The 20,647-nt window shown below is 39.1% G+C and overlaps 2 protein-coding genes across 3 annotated transcripts; one reads left to right on the top strand and one right to left on the bottom strand.

Annotated features, from left to right (window-relative positions):
- Positions 1-4,727: 4,727 nt before the first annotated feature.
- On the top strand, positions 4,728-5,984 carry LOC311486237 (type-2 ice-structuring protein-like; the record flags this gene model as incomplete). The annotated part of the gene is made up of 4 exons (XM_084542027.1): positions 4,728-5,146; positions 5,228-5,538; positions 5,618-5,723; positions 5,914-5,984. Exons 1-4 carry the CDS (start codon positions 5,089-5,091, stop codon positions 5,982-5,984), a joined length of 546 nt encoding a protein of 181 aa, XP_084398153.1. The 5' UTR covers positions 4,728-5,088.
- An 865-nt stretch (positions 5,985-6,849) lies between these two features.
- On the bottom strand, positions 6,850-20,643 carry LOC311493563 (circularly permutated Ras protein 1). Of its 2 annotated transcripts, XM_084552281.1 has the most exons (19): positions 19,246-20,643; positions 16,616-16,667; positions 16,451-16,507; positions 15,489-15,620; positions 15,312-15,398; positions 15,143-15,228; positions 14,872-15,069; positions 13,555-13,599; positions 13,350-13,439; positions 12,607-12,758; positions 12,431-12,512; positions 11,466-11,593; positions 11,275-11,359; positions 10,349-10,455; positions 9,572-9,684; positions 9,380-9,491; positions 9,139-9,279; positions 8,645-8,738; positions 6,850-8,127 (listed from the first exon to the last, which is right to left on the bottom strand). In XM_084552281.1, exons 2-19 carry the CDS (start codon positions 16,665-16,667, stop codon positions 7,993-7,995), a joined length of 1,896 nt encoding a protein of 631 aa, XP_084408407.1. In that variant the 5' UTR covers positions 19,246-20,643; the 3' UTR covers positions 6,850-7,992. The 2 variants fall into 2 exon arrangements, with proteins under 2 accessions (XP_084408407.1, XP_084408406.1); XM_084552280.1 differs by lacking the exon at positions 19,246-20,643 and having other exon boundaries at positions 16,616-17,536.
- Between the last annotated feature and the right edge of the window lie 4 nt (positions 20,644-20,647).

Genomic DNA, 20,647 nt, shown 5'->3' with positions numbered 1-20,647 from the left:
CTGAAATTCGTGGAACTCTGATAGCAGCACAGATTCGTTTAACTAGGGCATATTATTACTGTTCATGCAGCACTGGAGATAACCTGCTGCTTTGTTCAGTTCTAATTAACAATCACATTTTTTTAAATGTAAAATGTTAATCTACAGTTACTGGTTATATTAATATGCACATATTTCCTACTATAATTAAGCTGTAAATTAGACGTATCCTCACTAATGTACCTGATTAAATGTCCAGAGAGTTGTTTGTTTTGTCATGACTCACGCAGAAGATAAAAGGTCGGGTAAATTTCCACCAAACTAAGTTCTTAACTATCTCCTGATCAGCCGTACCAGCAGGGCTTTTTCCTCTTGTACATTCCGCACTGTCGCTTCTGAGCTGTTTCACAGTAACAGCTTCAACCCAGGCATGAAGTGATAAAAGCACCTGCACTTCCCATTTCAGGCATTTGACTGCGACACATTAGCCAACAGCAGGACTGAATCTGTTTCCTCCTCTCTCTCAAATGCTGACATCATGATGTTGCCTGGAATAAGACAAAAAGGTTCTGTGAATTAATACATGCAGCGATTTCTTCTGGTCACTTGGAGACAGCATAAACAAGTTGAGTAAACAACACTTGCATTTTAAAGTGAAGTTTACACATCCAGTAACACTATCGGTCATTTAGGGTCGTGTTTCTGGCCATCAGATGAATGTCAATAGATTTTTTGCAACTGTGTTTTTGGTGTCCACCACCAAAATGTGTCTCTCAAGCAGAAAACTGCTCTCATACATTCAGAAGCGAATAACAAACTTTATCAGTTTGGTGCTGTGAAGGTAGTTCACTGTGTTTCTCTGAAATTGACACCGTGACCTTTGTGTACCAGCTGCACCTCCAAGACATGGTGCTCCCCAACAACATTCATTAACAAAACGGACTAGAGCACAATTTCTTTTAGGCTTCTACAGAAAATTAGACCTCACCCTCTCATATCACCATTTCTATTTTCGTGGAGCCATGTTAGAATTAGGTGTATAAAACTGGTCACACATAAAACTGAATTCAGCATGCACAATGATTCTTCAGTGTTTACTTGGACTGACTGATCACATCATCACTATTAGCCTAGGGCTGGGGGAAATCTTCAAAAGGAGACATATTATAAGACAACCGAGTGTCATTAACCACAATGACAGCTCAAAGTGACAGGCTGCAGTCATGTACTTCATATAAAGAAATCTTTCTAGGTCACTATATCAGGTCAGATTCCACTTGGTGAAATCAAGTCTCATAACCCTTTATTTAGCTGTTTTTGGTCTCCACCACCTCCTGAGTGAAAATTCTGTCTTTTGCATTGAAAAATGTTAATGGATCCACAGCTGTGTCTTGTCTGTGGTTTGGTGCTGTGCAGTTCACATTATATCATGTGTCAGTTTGGAAACAACACCTCGATGCAAAACTGAACGGTGCCGTTCATATTTTAGAGATGGAACCCACGCAGACACAGGGAGAACATGCAAACTCCACACAGAAAGGCGGGCTGGGGATGGATGGGCAGGTCAGTCAGAGATTCTATTGAATAAGAATAGTTTGAAGCTGCTCATTTAAAAAAAAATAAAATGAAAAAATGAATACAAACTGTTCATTTTGGAACTAAAAAAATGTGAACTATGAACTTGAACTAGCTGACCTTTGTCTGTACGAGCTGAACTTTGAACGAGTTCCTGTTTAGTGTGAACTTGCACAGCACTGGTATTTCCCTAGGGCTAGGAACAATCTTCAAAAGAAAACATATTATTTTATGAGTCAAATCAGTGACATTAACTACAAACACAGCCCTCAGCGACAGGCCACATCTATGTTATAGGTTAGTGTGTCAGGTCAGATGCCACCAAAAACACACCCTGTCACAGCTGAGATACATAGGGAACTAGTCACTGTAATAATGATGTTGTTGAACAGCACTATAATTAATATACAAAGCTGAATTAATTACTTAAACTTGCAAGCTCTGATATTTTTGGCACAGAGGGGCAGCAGAATTCAGAGGTAAGTACAACAATATTAAATTGAGCATAATTCATAACATTACTTAGTTATGGAATAACATCTTTCAGCCACTTGATGATAAGTCTCGTGATCAACCTTTTTCAGTTCTGTTTTTGGTCTCCACCACCTCCTGAGTGAACAGTCTGACATTTGCATGCAAAATGTTCTCGCGTGATTGCCCCCCGTCATTACTAACTTTACCTGTCTGTGGTTTGGTTTTGTGAACCAAATTTAAAGAAAATCATGCGTCCTTTTTGGTGCAACTTCTTGATGCAAAACTAAATTTGTGAGTTTACATAAACCCACTGATCATGTCATCTGTATTTGGGACAATCTTCAAAAGAAGACATTGCATACAGTAAGACCAATGAGCGTCATTAAGCTCAGACACAGCCACCAGTGACCGCGCATACGCACAACATAAAAAGAATCTTTCTAGGTCGAAAGAATCAGGTCAGACGTCACCAAAAACACACCGGTACTCTGACACAGTTGAGATACACAGGGAGCCAAAAAGCATGACACAGGAAACAGAAGCTACAAACAGGTGTACTTGTTGTTTTTTTTTTTACAAGAACTTGAGTCAAAAATTGTCAAAAAAAAAACTAAACAGAACAAGACTGGATACAAAAAAAGGTGATGACAACAATTTTTTGATCAAAATTAAAATACTGGCAAATGAGTGTAGGTATAAAAAGTCTACATGTACTGAGAACTGAAGGGAACACACAGCACATTTCCCTTAACATGGGTCCATGTGGTGTCAACACTACAACAACATGAGGACATATAGAGCTTTGAGAGTTTGAGTGTTTATGTCTCTTCAAACTGAACAAATACTTTAGACAATGACTCGCCTGTTTAAAGACACATAGCTCTAAAGCTATGTGTGCATACAATATGCAAAACTTCAGCTACAATCAGAAGCGAAATTGGTCACGGTGGTGATTTTCCTCCTCTGTGTGTCTGTCTGTCTCTCTGCCTGTCTCTGTGTCTGTCTGTCTCTCAGCCTTTCTCTCTGTGGTGAGTTCACAGTTTTTCAGGGATTCCTCTGTCTGATCCATAAAAGCAATGGCAACACCAATGTCATCACTCAAGTCTGATTGTAAATGGCCGATGCAGAAACTCTTCTCATACCGAGTGAAATTCATATTAAATTAGGATTTCAACCTTAACACGTTTAGTGTCACAACTCACTTTAACACTAGTTCATTTGAGGCGTTACAGTTTTCACCTTCTCTTCTAGAAAGCCTTTCAGACAGAGTGGGATTAAAAGAAGGAGGAAGAATTATGACATTCTCCCATTTAAAACATCATTTGAATGTGATCCTGTGACTGTACAGCTGAGCAGCAGAGCGTGAAATAAAGGGAAGTTGGTAAATTATTGCAACAGAACTAACGTTGTATCTTTGCAGTATCATTGGGGTTTCGTTCTTTTCATGTGGGAACTTGGTTGTATTGTCGATCACGCGATACAAACTGGGATTTTTTTTACTTCTTCCAAACTAACTTAAACATCAAACAGTGTTATCATGGTATCTTTGCCACATACAGGAAGAGGCCTCCTGTAAAGGGTACTTGTAGTACTTGTAGTACTTTCAGAGTTAAATTACTCCAGCACCTAGGATGACATAATTTAAAGTCCATATTTGACTTGTCTTGTGTTCTCCTTCTTTCTATAAGTCAAATCGCTTTACAGTCACAGTGACACAACTACACAAGCACAGACACATTCACACACCAGTGCCAAGCAACCTGGGTTCAGTGTCTTGCTCACGGACGTGTGGTCCATTGCGGATTGAACCTCTAACCCTTCAACCCACTCTACCTACTGACACCCACTCTACCTACTGACACACACCTGCCCTATATCCTTACTATATCCACTCTTCCATTTCAAAACACGTCAAAAAGCAACAATACTACCTTTGAACTAAATAGAAATGAATGCAGCATGAATGCAGTGATACAATACATCTGTGTGTGTGGATGTAAACGTGACAACACGCTGTCTGCTCCCAGCTTCTAATCTATTGCAGGCTCCTCTCTCAGTTTATGTGGACACAAGTTCTCTCAAGTCTCGTAACGGGTCTCCACTTCCTCCCTTTGGACAAAGTGAGGCTAGAATTCCAGGGAGACGGGCGGCGCCATCTTGTGAATTTGGAGCCGCGTTATTAGTGACCCTCCCATAATTCTTCTAGACTCACTGGCTTTTGTGTTTCTTTAACATTGCGCTCTGCTCTGCCTCCACCAGCTACAGAGAAATTTGGAACCATTTTGGATTCAGACGTATGCTAACTACCGTCTGCTGAATTTTTCTTATATTAATTCACTTACAAAAAACTGCAACGATCCCTCAGATCCTTGAGGTCTGTGAACAGCACAGCTTTTCATTTTGTAGGTTTCAGACAGAGAAGCAGTTATTTTGACGTTCCTACTCTCGATGGCAACTGTCCATCATCCTGATGTGATGTGAAATGACTGACTAAAACCTAAAACTTCAGAAATGAATGAATGAATGAACATCAGTATTTTATTAACTACCCTAAAATGACGGTAGCTCTATCCCATCAACTAACATGGAGGAGGTGGAGCTTTTGACCTATCCTGCAGCCAGACACCAGAGCCAGCTCCACATGCTTTGGCTTCACTTTTGAGAAGGTGTCATGGCGTCCACTTTTGCTACAGTCTATCGTCTGCATTCTGCCCTCTTAAACCGGTAACATCATATGCAGCATATGAATTTAAGACTTGGCTAATACATTAATATTAATTACTAATATCAGTATTAGAATGATCCACATCTCTCTCTGTTTTTGATCATTGTGCAATGTGCACATTTTTGCACTCAAATAAAAGAGACTACAGTCTACTAGAGTAGCTGTTTCTTTTATTGGACGTGTCCACACAAGAAGACCAAAGCCACATCTTGACCTCAAGAAAAAAAGAACACCTCTTATCTGTTCTCTCCACCTTTCTTCTTCTGCATTTCTTTGCACCCATTAGTCACTCTAGTTTCCTTACTGGCTTCAGTAGCTGCATCATATCCACCAAGATGAAGTCGCTGACTCTGTCTGTGCTTATCTGTGCTGTGATGGCTCTGGGCCGAGCAGGTGGTGAGCCTTAATATGATCCATTATTTTAAAGAATTCATTCCGACACCGTCTCCCATGTTCTTCTTTATGTCTCTTCAGCTCACCTGGTGAAGAGGTCGGCATCGTGCCCTGCTGGCTGGACTGAGCTCAGCGGCCGTTGTTTCTACTATTTTCCGGGAAAGATGACCTGGGCCGATTCCGAGGTGACATTTTGGTTTGTTTTTCTTATCTTTGAAACTTTTTTTTCTACTGTTTCTAATTCTTCTCCACTTCAGAAATACTGCCAGACCAAGGGTGCAAACCTTGCCTCGGTGCATGATGCTGATGAGTATCATCACATCCAATTCATGATAAGAAAAGCCACACATGGATTTGGAAGAACATGGCTTGGAGGCTCTGACTGCCAGAAGGTGCTTTATTTATCTTTATTTACATGTTATTTATTTTTTGTTTTACTTGTACACATTTCAGTTGCGTTGTGTCTTTCAGGAGGGGTTCTGGCTGTGGACTGACGGGACCCCTTTCGACTATCGTGCCTGTGGAAAATTTGATAACCGCTGGTGGAGGCAGCACTGTTTGCAAATGAACTATGGAGGTAAATGACAATACATTATCATGTTAGTGTTTGATGCAGATGAACAAAAATATAGATGAACTGCAGTACTGTATGCCCTTTAACTTTTGGAAAAGTCCGTGTGGCGTCATTTTAACGCAGACGATACACTCCCATTCAAGACAACGGCTTGTGGCTTCTCTGAGACTCCTGTTCCTTTATATATTTACAGATAACAAGTGCTGGGATGATGTGCAGTGTAGCAGTAAGCTTCCGTGTGTATGCGCCAAAAAAGCTGAATGATGACCTCGCTGATACGGACATAAAGCACCCGGGAATTGCCCAAACATTTTTCTCTGAGTCATCTCCACGTGAATCATCAGTGACATGAAGGCTCTGTTTGATTTAACATTTTTTATTTCCTCACTGTAATGCTAATTTAATTTTAAACTGGTAAAAATTTTTACCTTTTACCATGCATCTACCAATCTACATAAGGCTTCTGAAAATTTGAATTTTTTTATTTTTTATTTTTTTTAAATTTTGTTTTAATAAATTCACCAGAATTTCATCTGGTAATAATGGCAAGTTTTCACATTGACTGGGTTATATTTCCTTACTTTTTGTACTTATGCAACATTAAAAGCTTTTAGCATGTGTGTCTGTGTTGAATCTGTTGTTAGAGTATATATACCCTATCATAAGTCAAAGTCCTGCTTTTTTCATAGTCAAGAAAATCGAAGTATAAAAAGAAGCTAAGTATTCAACCATTTATATGAGACCACATTATTTATTTTTTTATCATAAATTTACTACATGTATCATTATTTTATGTCAATTAAATGAATTGACAAACAAATCAAAAAACTGCGACAAATGACAATTAAAATGACAGACAATGCAAAGTGCAAATATGCAAAATATTATTATTTGATATGTCAATTATTATCAGGCTAGTTTCCAATTAATTTATGTCTGAACTTTCCCCGGCCACAAATCTTTTGCAGTAGAAAGTTTATGTGGAGTCTCTCTGTCGTTAGCCGAACTATGCTCCTGCAACGATCTGCCGGGCCAGTCAAATAGTTTGGGCGAGTTTTATGTGGTGACGGACAGAAGAGTAACAATGACATGGTCATAAATCCAAGAATTTAGTCTGGTACCAGTTCTAATCTAACATATTTTATAGAATATTCTTTATGCAAGACACGCCTATACTGATATATATACACAGCGCAGTAACAGCTATGTTTCTAGGAAATGTAGAGAAGCAGAAGTACAAGTATTTCAAATTTGTACAAGTCAGCTGCTTGAGTAAATATTCTTTGCAACATCGGGGGTGTTCCACTTCTGTATTACAAGATAAAAATCTATATAGTCATCCTAAGGATTAATCATTGCTGCCACAATATCCAAACCTCAAACGGACCTCACGGTTATAAAGACGGGTCGAGAGATGTTTGGGTACATGATCAACTTATCCAAATGGATAAGGAACCTTCCAAATAAAGAATATATTCCTTAGTGATTGTAAATGTGAGCTGTAAACGATTCAGACACACAACTGTGTTGTAAAGAAATGATTTTATTTGACATGTAACAAATAGACCAGTTCCATTTTGTGAATTCCTATAAAACAGGAATGTAATACAGTACAGAATAATCTGTTGGAATCTCTCTGCTATGATCTGGGCGGAGTATGTCCATCTTGGACTGTTCTGGTATGATACCGTCAGTTTGTCTTCCCTGTTGTTGACGGACTGTAGTTCTGATCGCTTTTTGATGGACTGTTTAAAACCTGACACTGACTTTCCCTCATTTTTTGCACTGGTTATTATGTTGTAAACTGATGAAATTTGCCTTTTAACTATGCATCTACACCCTTGTAGAGACCACAGAGGGCTACCACAGAGGCACTGTGGAATAATGTTTTTCTGTAAATGACAAATTTTCATTTTTATTTTTAATCAATTCAGCAAAATTTGTAAAGACGTGTTTTCTCTTTGTCTTCTTAGGTTATAGTTTGGAGATGAATTGTTAAAAAAAAAAAACTGAATTAAATCTAAAACAACAATAAAGTGCAGAAGTTAAGGCTATTTGAATACTGTATGTTACTACAGTGTGTGAATTACACGTGCTGTTTGTCTGTTTATAATGTTGTCTTTTAAATATTTTCTGAGCCTGTCGTAGACGAATTTCTGTAAATCTTGTGTTAACCTTTAAATCACTGATCAAACTTGTAGCAACCAATCTTGGTCTTTCTGCGCAGCCAGAATACTTGCACCAAATTTCACTTTCGAGTTATTTTTTCTTTTTACATTGCTTTCAGTGCAGACTTTTTCTTCCTTTGAGGCTTCTTCTCAGTCTGAATGGTGTTGCTGTAGTCGTTGCCGACACTGCAGGCTCTCCTCATCTGGTACACCACCTTAGCTGCTTCATCAGAGAGAGTCTGCAGGGGAAACAAGTTTTAGAAATCGGTGTCTAAGGAGTGACGTCTGACACTGACCCAGTCCCATCTCTGCAGTATTTCATCACTGAATTAAATACGTTTACTTTATGAGATGATCAATACAACGGGTTAAGCATCTTAGTCAGTGAGCTCGAGAGGGACTGGCTGGGACAAGGATTGTTTTACCTTTTGACTTTTATGCTATGCTAAGCTTCATATCTGTATGAGCCATAATCTATGTTTAAGCACAATCCTTCTCCAAGCCACTAGAGGGAAGCCATGCTGTATTTACACAGCAGGCTAGGGTTTGTGACAGGTATTTTAAGTTTGCTTGCATTCCTTTTTTCTTTTGCATTGACCTTTTCCTTTATTTGCCCTAATTTAATTTCACATCTGTGTTTTTTTTTAAACACGCTGCTCAAAAGCAGGAAAGAAAAGCATGCAATAAGATGTATAAATCAGATAAATTTGACAAAACATCATCAAACTAACATATGAATGCATTATGTGTGGTTACCGGAGAGTCAGTGGCAATGCCATCACAGATTGTTGTCATGGTTTCCATCCAGTTGCCATAGATGCTCTCTTCCCTTTGGATCGGCCTCAATTTACTATGATGCAGAAAGAGAAGGTACACACCCACACACTTAGCTTAGCATGTAGCATACACTGATCAGCCAACATTATCACTGACTGGTCCAGTGACTAACACTGATTATCTGGTTATCATGGGACCTGTCAGGGGACGGGATATATCAATATTTTGTCCTCAAAGTTGATGCTAGAAGCAGGAAAAATGGACAAGGTGACAAGCACATAAATGCCAGGACCCAGGTTTTGTTACATTGTAATGAGATGAGATAAAGTTATTCACTTAAATCGTTTGGTGGTTTGATTGTGGAGCTGAGCGATGTATATTCTCAGCTTCTGTATCTTCTGTATCTCTGTGCCTTATATTTTTTGCTTTACTTCAGACCATCTACACTCTACCTGGTTCTCAGAAACTCCTACCTGACTTGTTGGAGCAGGTCTTGTTGAGCATTCAGCTGCTTCTGTGCTTCCTGTACGCGACCTTCCATGGTTAAACTGGCACAGAGCTGAGCGCAGTGAACACCGAGCACGGCCAGGTTGAGCGTTCCAGCAATGACCCGACTTGAGCCGCACAGAAGGAGAGAAAAATACTCACTGGTCATTTTTGTCTGTGATATTATCACATTACTTTGAGTAAGCAAATACTGCAGCAGCTTTTTACCTGCTGGTGGTTACTGGTCGCTGTTCAGTGATGATTCGAGTGACTCTTTGTTGGTCTCTGGTCTTGAAGCTCAGCTGAAGTTGGAAAGGAAGAGTGTCCTTCTGGAGGAAAACTGTCAAACACACACACTGGTGTAGTACACAGTACCTTTAGAGTTTATTTCTGAGTTAGGAAGGATAACAACAGCCTTACCTTCCATGTAATCTGGTCTTACAGCAAACTGGAAGGTGAACTCCATCCCCTTTGTTACGTTGCCTATGTCTCTCACTAATTTGTGACTGTTTTCTTCCTCATAGGGAAAATATCTGCAGGGAAAGAGAGAACATTAAAAATGGTAGTAAAAGTAGTGTGGTAGTAGTTGTAGTAGGGACTAGGCATGATGGGTGCATCACTTCATCTGTCTCTCTTCTTACGTAAATCTGGACTCATCAGACCACATGACCTTCTTCCATTGCTCCAGAGTCCAACCTTTATGCTCCTTAACAAATTGAAGCCTTTTCTCCAGTTAGCCTCACTGATTAGTGGTTTTCTTAAGGCTACACAGCTGTTCAGCACCAATCCCTTGAGTTCTTCTCATTGTATGTATGGAAATGCTCTTACTTTCACTATTAAACATAGCCCTGAGTTCTACTGTTGTTTTCCTTCGATTTCATTTCACCAAACGTTTAAGTGATCGCCGATCACCATCAATCAGGATTTATTTCCAATCACATTTCTGGTTCCCTACTATCCTTCCAATTTTTAATAATGCGTTGGACAATTCTTAGCCCCAATTTTGCAGTAATTAATTTTAACTTATTTTATTCTATTTTCAATCTAAGTATTTTTACACTGTCTAGCCCTGCCGCTATAGCAGCTATGTCCTGTCTTGGTCATCATTAAGGTCTGGTCTGGTCACATAGCCACGGATCAGTCCTCATTCTCATCATTGGCAGGTTTATCGTCGTCATCTTTTCAGTCATCACTCACACTCCTTCAGCAGCAAGCAGGGTTGCCTTGACCCCCGTTGCTAGGACGTTGTCGACGGAGACTGACTCGATCTCTGTTGCCACGGTGCCGATGCTGACGATGTTCACCTGTACAGTAGAGGGAGGGAACGTTTATGAAATCTGTTTTATGAAGTTTAAATAAACGCTGTTGTGGGACAACTTATTTATTATTTATGTAGCTACCTATAGTGCATTATTAGTAACTGTAACATTTTCATTTTATGTCATTTGTTGGCTATACTGTATCACGCCATGCTACTGTATGTCCACACAGTAACAGACAGCACTAAGGTACAATGGAAAAAATGACTACGAGGAGCAGGGGCACCTTTTTTTGTAAATTTAAGGTAACAGTCTTGTTTTTATAGTGTAATTTAACTACTTTAACCACAAATTACCATAATCATCAACAAACAAAAGCGATTAACTATTTTTTATTCACTTACAGCTGCTTTTTTCTTTTAAGCGCAAGGCTTAAAGGAATGACATGAACTAGCTGTGTCATGACCCATTCACATATAAAAAACACTCATGACACACATCATCCTACAAATGAACCCTATATCTAGATCTCTGCTTCATCCACATATTACAATATTAAAATTGACTTTATTGATACCTTATACATTGTTTTTAGTAAAAGTTGTCTATCATATATAATACAGCAGGTATATATTGTGATTGGCAACATGCTATTTTTTTTTGCAATGGAGTCAGTTGTGGCTAAGCAGCTGCGTAGCCAACATCTCTCTGTTCATACAAAGTGAGAAGGCCCTGCATCACAATGTTTCTTAGGCTGCTTGTAACACCTAGCACACCTCACTAAAGAATTTTATTTGAGTGATGTTTAGTTCTTTCTGAGAAGGATGTTTCATTGCTCTGTCCCTCCCCAAACGCGTGTCTCACCCGTCCTCCAGTAGCATCAGCCAGTCTGCCAATGTCAGCCAAGGAACAGTCTGTCCCTTCAAATGTCATTACAGATATTATGACTCTAAAAAGGAAAGAAAGTGCAATTTTTTTATATTGCAAAGTTACACACATTTAAGCAGGGATGTAATTAGTAACATGTGTTTCCAACATGTGTGTCGTGTCCTCACCCACTCTCCACAGCCTTTAGAGCTAGCTGTCTATAGAAATATGGAGTACGAGACGAAGAGGACAGAGAAGGGGTTTGCTCCATCTCGCCAAGTCCAATGTTGGCTCTGCCGTCTGTACATAAAATGACCTGCAAAACACAGCAGCAGAAAATGACTTCAAATGTTACTAAAGGTGCAGAAATGCTTACACCAGAGACACATTTCTGCTACCCTAGCCCAGTTTATATTATTGCTTAAGGACAAGAGAACTTTCTCTCCACAAAATCATCTCACAACCTCTCAGATTTATCTTGCGACCTTTTGGAAAGAGTCACACTGTAGTTAGGGAACCACAAGACGAAACCACACAACTATTTTTCTGCCTCCAAATGAGAATGTGGGTTCTAAAATACTGATATTCCCAACGATGCCCTCATTTCCTTATTCCACTGAATTTCGTGCATTAAGTCAACCTGTCATTAGCCTGCTAAGTGTTACGATGCGTTCACACTAGCAGTGAGAGAGCGACAAGCTACAACCCATTTTCAATAGAAGCCGAAACTGATGTCCAGCACTTGTTGCTACTTGTCGGGTAAGACGTGCAAGATAAAAGTTGAGCTGCCTTCGACCTTTTCTGCTGCATTTGCTTCACCTGTTGCCATATTATGGTGCGTTCACACCACAGATGCCAAAAGTTTTAACTCAACCGGTGCCATTGTCGCCGGTTGTCTGTTGGAGCGTCACTCCAGCGTCACTTGGAACGGGTCTAGACTGTAAATGTAACACGGGAGAAGGTGAAGGAAGCAACAAAAAAAGAAGATGCCAGCTCAGCTTTCAAGTCTCATATCTCAAGTAGCAAGTGTTGAACAGCAACTTGTTGCTTCATATTGCAGGCTTCCATTGAAAATCGCTCAGAAATGTTAGTAAAGCGGCATCAATATTCTTAACTGAGCAGGAAAGCAAATTTTTCAATTGCACTCGCTGACCTTTGACCCGGGGTACCTTGACGCCATAGCAACCGAGGCTAACGCTGCAGGGCCGAGACATGTCGCTCCGTGTTCTATGAGGCTGGAAATGAAGAAATACACACAAAACAATTTTATTTTACCTACACAAGACTATTTGTCACCATTGCGTACACTCACAAGCATACACCACTTACTCTTTGACTCGCTGTGTAAGTTGACCGTAGGTTTCAGCGATACAATGCGGGATGCTGTAAGCCACGCCTTGTTGCCATATATGGTCGTAGTCAAACAACGACCAATCCCTGAGAGTGACAGGAGTTTGTGTTCCATCACCATAAATTACAACCTGTAAGACAAGCAGAATGGTTTAGAGAATGCTGAGGTTTTATGTCCAAAGCATGGCCATACCTCTTCTGCATTTCAAATGTAATTGCACAAAAATGAAGAACTCAATGACATATTTAAAAACCGAGTAAAACTAATAAAGTTTTTGTGTAGTTGAAAACATTGCAGCATGTCCCCCTTTCTTCAGAGGAAACCATCTGCTGCAAAAACACAGCATGTGAATCTATCATGGTAAACAGGAAGTTGTGTCTTTTTTTTTTGTTTTGCTGTAGCACGACATGTCGGGTGTGTCCATATTAGAGCTGCAAGACATGGGAAGTTAATAATGTGACATCCTCAAAGGACAACAACATACTTTATGAAGGTCCAGTTGTACAGTTGATAATGGTTTGGTTCGTTTGCTCTATTCATGTGCCTTTTAAAAGTTCTGTCTTCTGTGTTGTGGTTAGTGCTCTGGTAACATAAGGTGTAATTTATCTTTATCAATGACATCATTTAGTATACATTTTCTCTACATACAATTAAATTAAATTATTTATTAAATTTAAAAAACAGTAGCCGAAAAGAATCATCATTATTATTACCCCCATACCTCATCGTTGAATGTCACCAGTGCCACTCTCCTGCGAGGGGACTCCTTCAGCATGGACGATAGTGCCCTCTGGAGAGCGTCCTGGATACCCTGGGAAAGCATTTAAAAAAAGTCTTTACATGCCCACCATGTAAACATTACAGTCAGCCGAATAGATCTGAATTCATTCACTAGCACATCACAGCAGATCTTATGACAGATTTACCACTAGTCTGGATATGTGTGCTGGAGAGCCGCTGGGTGACGGAACCTAAAGCAGAGCAAACGTAATGAATATCACACTGATATTATTTTCATTTAAGGTGGTAGTGCACAATGTTCTCACAATTTTTGTGATTTTTTTTTTTAATTCCCCAGTCAAGAGAGCTTATGACCTATACTGCAGCCAGACACTAGGGGGAGCTCTACTTGCTTTGGCTTCACTTATGAGGAGCTGTTCTGTCATCCATCTTTATAGTCTATGCAGTAGTCACGTAGCCTACACATAAATGCACACATCTTTTACCACAGTCAGTTCAACAGTCACGGATCCCATCTACTTTGAGGTCTCCTCTCTTTTTCAATAACAGTAACTGTTGTGACAGAGAAAAAAAAAAACCTCTGCAACAATTAGTCACAGCAACAAACTATGCAAACTAGGCTACGTGGTTAGCCTGGAAGCACAGATGAACTTCATCGTCATTGGGAACTGATTATTATTCTCTGGCAAAGATCTGCTGGGACACCTCACTTCTCCAGCTGCAGCCATTTTGCTGTAGACTGCTTAATGGAGATCACATGACATAAATGACTACACCGCAGTCAGACTTCGGTTGATCACCAAATAAAGCCCGCCAAAACAATTTGATTAGCCCCATGTTCACTACAAGGTATGCTCTTTGTAGATCTGTTGCAGAATTATGAAGCATTATTTAGCCATGGTATCTGTCACTGCTAAAGACAAGCACATGGTATTTTGGTCATTTCCAATCTTACAGTGTCTCTTTTTTAAAAACTTTTTTAAAAACGCCAATGCATAAACAAAGAAATAGTTAAAGAGTTAAAGTTGTAGTTTATTTCAAATCTTAGCCCTTACTAAAAGCAGTGTTTAGCTGGGGTATATTGTCAAAATTTAATGTTAATTGCTGCCTTCAAATGGGGGTTATGACACAGGAAGTTGTTTACACAAGATGCTTGATAATCAATTGTGAAACTCAAACATGTCACAATTTGCGAGCTAAGGACTGATCGAAGTTATTTAGTTGCGCAGTGCATAAGGAGGTACACAAGAAGTCAGTTGTTGGAAAATCATCTCATGACCATTCTGATTCATTGCGGAGGAAATGAGACCAATAGGTTTGGAGCCGCTGGACAATCTGCTGAATAAATACTTGTAGGTGCGATTCCTGTAATCTGCGTATTGGACATTTAATAAAGGAATTTTACTTGAAGTGGAGCATTTTTACATTAATATATATGTGTACTTTTATGTAACCGAGAAATTGGAATACGTCTTCCATGACCGCTTTTCCAAAACACACACCTCTGTAGTGACACTCATGCTGCCAGAAATGTCCACGCAGAAAACGACTAGCGTGTCCTCCAAGTTCTGGTAGTCGTCTCCGCTTTGCTTTGGCAGGTAAACGTCGTCACTGCGCACACCTGTACGCTGACCAATGCACACTATGTTCTCACAGTTGGATACGCTGTTTTCACATCCGCAGAACTCACACTGCCATACCTGCAAAAAAGGGGGTCATTCATAATCCATAAAAAGTCGAAACGAATCAGTTTTGGGGAGAAACACCACTTACGGTTTGCTGTATAGAACTCAGACATGACAAGGCAGCACTACATTTCCAACAAATTACTGGGCTTTGAAAACTCTCCATGCCTGAGTCTGGTCAGAGAAGGAGAGAAAGAAACATGATATAAAAACCAAACACATGATGGAACAAAGTGTGTTTGTGTGCATCCTTTAACCTTGGCTGATGTCGACCAGCTTCCCAACACCAAGGGAGACGACATTGACATTGGCTGTCACCTTGCTTTCTCCTTCCAGCTTGTCAACTGATGAAACATGGTGAAGGAATTAAAAAGGCAAACAGAACCAAGTGAGAGAGAGAGTGAGAGGTGGGACAAAGAGTGGACAAAACTCACGTCTGGGAGGGACCGGAGGAGGGAGGCTGAGAGGAGTAAGAGGAGGCTTTAAGGAGGGGAGACAAGGGGGAGGAAGAGAGCGAGGCCGAGGGTTCCTCAAGCGACGAGGAGGCAGCGGTGGAGGAGGTGGATCTGAAGAAGCAAGAGAGACGTGTCATGTTTCAAAATCAGTTTAAATAGATGTTTAAAACTGTTGCTTCGTCTGAACTGACTACAATATCATTTAGCTCAAATAGTGTGTATATATATATATATATATATACACACACACACACACATTTATATATATACACTATTTGAGCTAAATGACCCGAGCTTGAGGATGACACACACATATATATATATATTCAATTATTTATCATTTGATTTTACATTGTTATTTAATTATTTAACTAATTATAAAAAAAACATACTTATTTTTATTCAATTGTAAACTGGCTGCTTTTAATGAAGAGTTAAGTTCTAACTATTATGACTATTATTTGTGAAAGTCTGTCATATTTTAATGATCATTGCCTGACATGTCGAATATTTCTTTCTTCTATACTATGCTATATAAATAAAATTGAATTGAATTGAATAATCCCTTTTTTATTGAGACAGATGCTAAAAAGCAAAGAACAGAAATGGACAGATTTTTATCTTTATCTTCTTTACTGTCACTTTTTTATTATGGTTTAAGTACAGCTTTGTTCTTGTATAATCAAATGTATCTGGCTGCCTTTTGTGGAGTTTCCCTTGTTGAACTGCTACTATCTGCAGCATCTCCTACATGTCTCACTTTTTGCAAGCATGCCCACACACACACACACACACACACTCAAACGTTAGCACTTAATATGCTTTCCTGTTATTTCACTGCAATACTCTTGAGAACACCCAAGACAGAAAAACAACATTTTAGAGACGTTGACCTTTATGAATTCTGTGCTAATGCAGGTGTGTGTGAAAAAAAAAATTACCTCCTTGTTGTTTAATAATAGCTGAGTTGTCGTACTCATTTGTGACAAAAGAAACACCTGTGAATTGCAGAAAGAGAAACCATTTAGTTAACACAAGCGAACTCACACCAACTCTCATCCACCGAATCAGGAGGTGCAACTGTAAATCTAATATGAATTATTCACCTGCTGCATTCGGCCTCCAATTACATACAACATGACTGCAGGCAAACTCCATCTGAGACACATAAAGACACAAAAACTTTAATAACGCCGTCATTCAAATGAAATAAATCTGCCTTGGTTTTTCGTACAAACTTTTCGTAAGAAACGAAATACAGGGGACAAAAACAAAAGAAAGACGTATGAATGTAGCACAGTAAAATCTAACATATCAGCAGTTTGACAAATGTACATCAGCTTCCTGGCATCGTTGATAAGGTGTCACCACAGTAACCAGAGCCTTGATTTGGGTGTTTCTGCTAGTTAACAGGTGGCTGAGAAAGGCAAGCAGACATTTCCTGTTTGAACGCGTTTGAGGGAAAAAAGAGAACAATACGGTAAATGATGGCCTGCTGAAGGGTTAAGCTCGGAATAAATGTTCATCACAGTGAGTAAGTGTATTGACTGTAGTTTATATTTATTAACGTGGCGCTAAAGTACGGGTGCAGGGGTCCTTAGACACAAGAGTGAGTTCAATGTGTAGGAAGTAGAGCAACTGGGAAACATTTACCAGATAACCAGTCGCTTTACTTTTAAAGAATAATTAACAGGACAAAATGCAGGAACAGATGACTGATAAGCTTTTAAATGAATCAAACCTACTCTATGTCATGTTTCTGCAATCACAACATGATGCCTAAGTTCAATTTCAATTCAATTTTATTTATATAGCGTCAATAACAATACAAATCGTCTCAAGACGCTTTACAAAAACCCAGCCTAAAACCCCCAGAGCAAGCCTGAAGGCGACGGTGGCAAGGAAAGGTGCCCATAAGTCTTACCATGTTACCCAAAAACACCAATACTATATATTTTTTTAATCTTTCTATCCTGTGTATTGACTTGACATCCTCTGTTTTTGACTCTGAAAAGGTTTAATTTGGACATGACCTCAATGACCTAATATGTTTTCATTTTTCCTCAACTGGACTGAATTGATTTGTCTCTGTACGGAAAGTTTAAACAGACGATTCTGATGAATTAATCATTTTTAAAGCAAAAACTTCCAACGCTGTGGATCACACATAAGGAAAAGGGAGGAAGGTGCTGAACGACTACAAGGTTAAAACAACAAATTCCTCTTTTGTGTTATGGCCGAACCAGTTTGAGAAGCCAATAGTTATTACTCATTTATCTGTCGCTGACTCCTTTACATTTATAGACCAAGCAATTTCATTTACAGAGACTAGTAACTTGTAATGTTGATGAACACATATCCTGATCCATAAAATCTTTATTTTGTTCCTGGTTTAACTTAAACTGTATATATGTACAAACAAAATTACACTCTATACAGATGTGTTTGAATACTGTTAAGGATGAAGTTCAAGATTTTGGGCGTTACGAGTATTATTTTTGCTAAAAGAAGACTCAAAACTCAAGAAAACGGTTAGTCTGAAGGAGCTAAGCAGTTAGCTTGAAAACAGCCGGAAAAAAATATGTGTGCCTTAAATTGCAGTTCCTCAAATGACCACTTAAGGCTGGCATCGGAAGCGAATCAGTCCCCAAAGTTTTCCATGTTAAAACATCCAACTTAACAGCAGAAATAAACATGTTTACCGCCTACTGTGCGGCCGCTTTGAGTGACTGTGTGTGTCCTCACAGGTTGCTAGCTGTCTGCCTGTCACAGTTGTAATTCTTAGTTAATGTATTGACTTAATAGTGGTATCTTTTGTAATTTCTCCATTCTAATAATAACTGTACAGGGGAGTTTATTTATTTATTTTTCAAATAACTCATCCGTTTAAATTATAGCAAGATTTGAAGTAATTTATAATTAAGGATGTGGGTGTCCTCACAAGTTGCTAGCCGTCTACCTCAGATCCAGCTTCAAAAACAAGAAAACTATGAGTGACATCAAAGAAAAAATCCTTACATAATTGTTAAATCTCCTTCATTTAGTACACACAAACACTAAAGTGTATAAAAAACCTCGAAAATATTTTTTACCTTTAATTACAGCTAAGCTAGCACCAGTCTCTAAGCTAACTCCAGTCTCTAACGTACACGTAGATGCACAGACAGACTGGTATCGTTTTCCTCAGAACTCTCAGGAAGAACATGGATGAGCCTATTTCCCCAAAACTTTTGCTTTGGCACATTTAGAGTTGTTGATAGCAACTCCTCTAAACCCAACCACAAAGAAACATCTAGAGTCTGGTCTTCTGGCTAAACTGCGTAGTGGCTGCAGTAATAACTTACATTCCTTCTTTGCTACTTGATTCTGTGGTCAGATAAACCTGAAACTTTGCATTTAACAAGCGCTACAGTTTGTTATGGTTTTGGTTGGTTAATCATTCACCAACAACAGCAGGTGTCACTTTTCATTCAGGTCAATGTACTAGACGCTGGGTAGCTGGAAAAGATGTGAGGCTTCAGGGTAGTTTTGGTGTTTAAAACTGAATAAAATAAATGGGGTTTAAATACTACTACTACTCTACTACTATCACTCTCTTCACAAACGCTGGTGCGAATATTTCACAATAATAAAAACACAACTGATTTTTTTCAGATCTGAGAGGGTCAGCTGATACCAGAGTTCCATGTGTTATCACAGAGAACATTCACACAGAATGCAACAAGAAGTGGTTTACCTTTGCCGTGCTCTCAGCGCAGTGGTGCCACCCAAACTGAAAGAGAGTGCTTCCAACACAGCGGGTTTATCTGTGTAAGTGTGGGTGTGTTGAAAGCCTTAACATGCAACGCTTCGTGCGTACCAGGAAGTTGATGAAGGGCTGGTAGAAAAAAAAGGTAGAGACTGAAATGAAAGTAATAAAAGGAAGAGGAGGAGAGTTGCATGTTTTAGGTGAAAACCACATGTAAAACTATAAAACCATTGACTGAATGGATGTGTGACAGGTTCTGCTAAAGTGCCCATGAGACAGTGGATCAAAATACACATGAATATGTAAAAATAAATACATGCAAACGTAACACTGGATATAATAGTTTATTAGTCAGAGTAGTCAACACTGCTGAATGAGTGGATGTAATCTACACTCACTTGCCAGTTCATTAGGTACACCAGTGAAACATTCTAATATAACAGCGGTGCATTACATCTTCTCTTTGTGAAGGTTCTAGCATTCAGCATTGGTTTTAAATAACCGAAAGAGCCGTTGAACTGTATTTTCATTGTGGTTGCTGTGGTTTGTAGTACTAAGTACAATTAGTACTACTAATTGCATTGTGTTGTATCAACATGTTCCTGTTATTTTGGCAACTCCATTTAAGTGAGTGGGTTAGGCTAAATAACAGAAACACTTTTAATTCAATTCAATTCAACAGCACCACAAACCACATCCTCCAAACTGATCATCCATTACCACCTTTCTGACACTGTTAACGTCAACTGAGAATTGTCACAATCAAATGTAAAATGTATTTGTTTAATCGAGTCTACTTAATGCTTTGACAAGTGAGTGTATTTACAGTATTTTCTACACGGACATTTAAGAGATGTAAAAACAGTTAGACAATTAAAGGGGCACCCTGCAAGTTGTGTCTAATAAAAAATGCATTTCACTTGCTTATGGGAAATGTAGCTTTTTTTCTTTTACATCTTTGACTCGTCTGTTATGATTACTAAATTTTGTTTTACCAACTTTTTGGCCCTTACAGTACTCCTTTAATGACACAACTTCAGTCATAATTTTAAATTCATGATGTAAGTTGGCCTTCCGATTGGTCTGCCGGACACCAATCAGAGGGCTCCCTGCTCTCTGTCAAGTCCTGACTTACTGTTGCCAGGTTAGACTAACAATAGCGGCTGCTGATTCCCATGGAAAAACATTGAAAACCTGTAGACTAAGCATTAAAACTTAGTAACTGAGACTTTGATTCTTCAAGAATGTACAGTTAACAAGTGGAGGAAATAATCATACATTAAAAACTGAAAATTGGTGAAAAACCAATGTAAGCACAGTTGCTAACATTAGCGATCTTGTCTATGAGCTCTGGGCTGAACAATCAGAAAGCCAAAATAGGGTCAACTGC

The sequence above is a fragment of the Chelon labrosus genome (genome assembly GCF_963514085.1).
Source record: "Chelon labrosus genome assembly, chromosome: 1".
In the NCBI taxonomy this organism is placed as follows: Eukaryota; Metazoa; Chordata; class Actinopteri; order Mugiliformes; family Mugilidae; genus Chelon; species Chelon labrosus.
The sequence above is the reverse complement of the archived record's forward strand: the minus strand, read 5'-3'. Positions and strand labels throughout refer to the sequence as shown.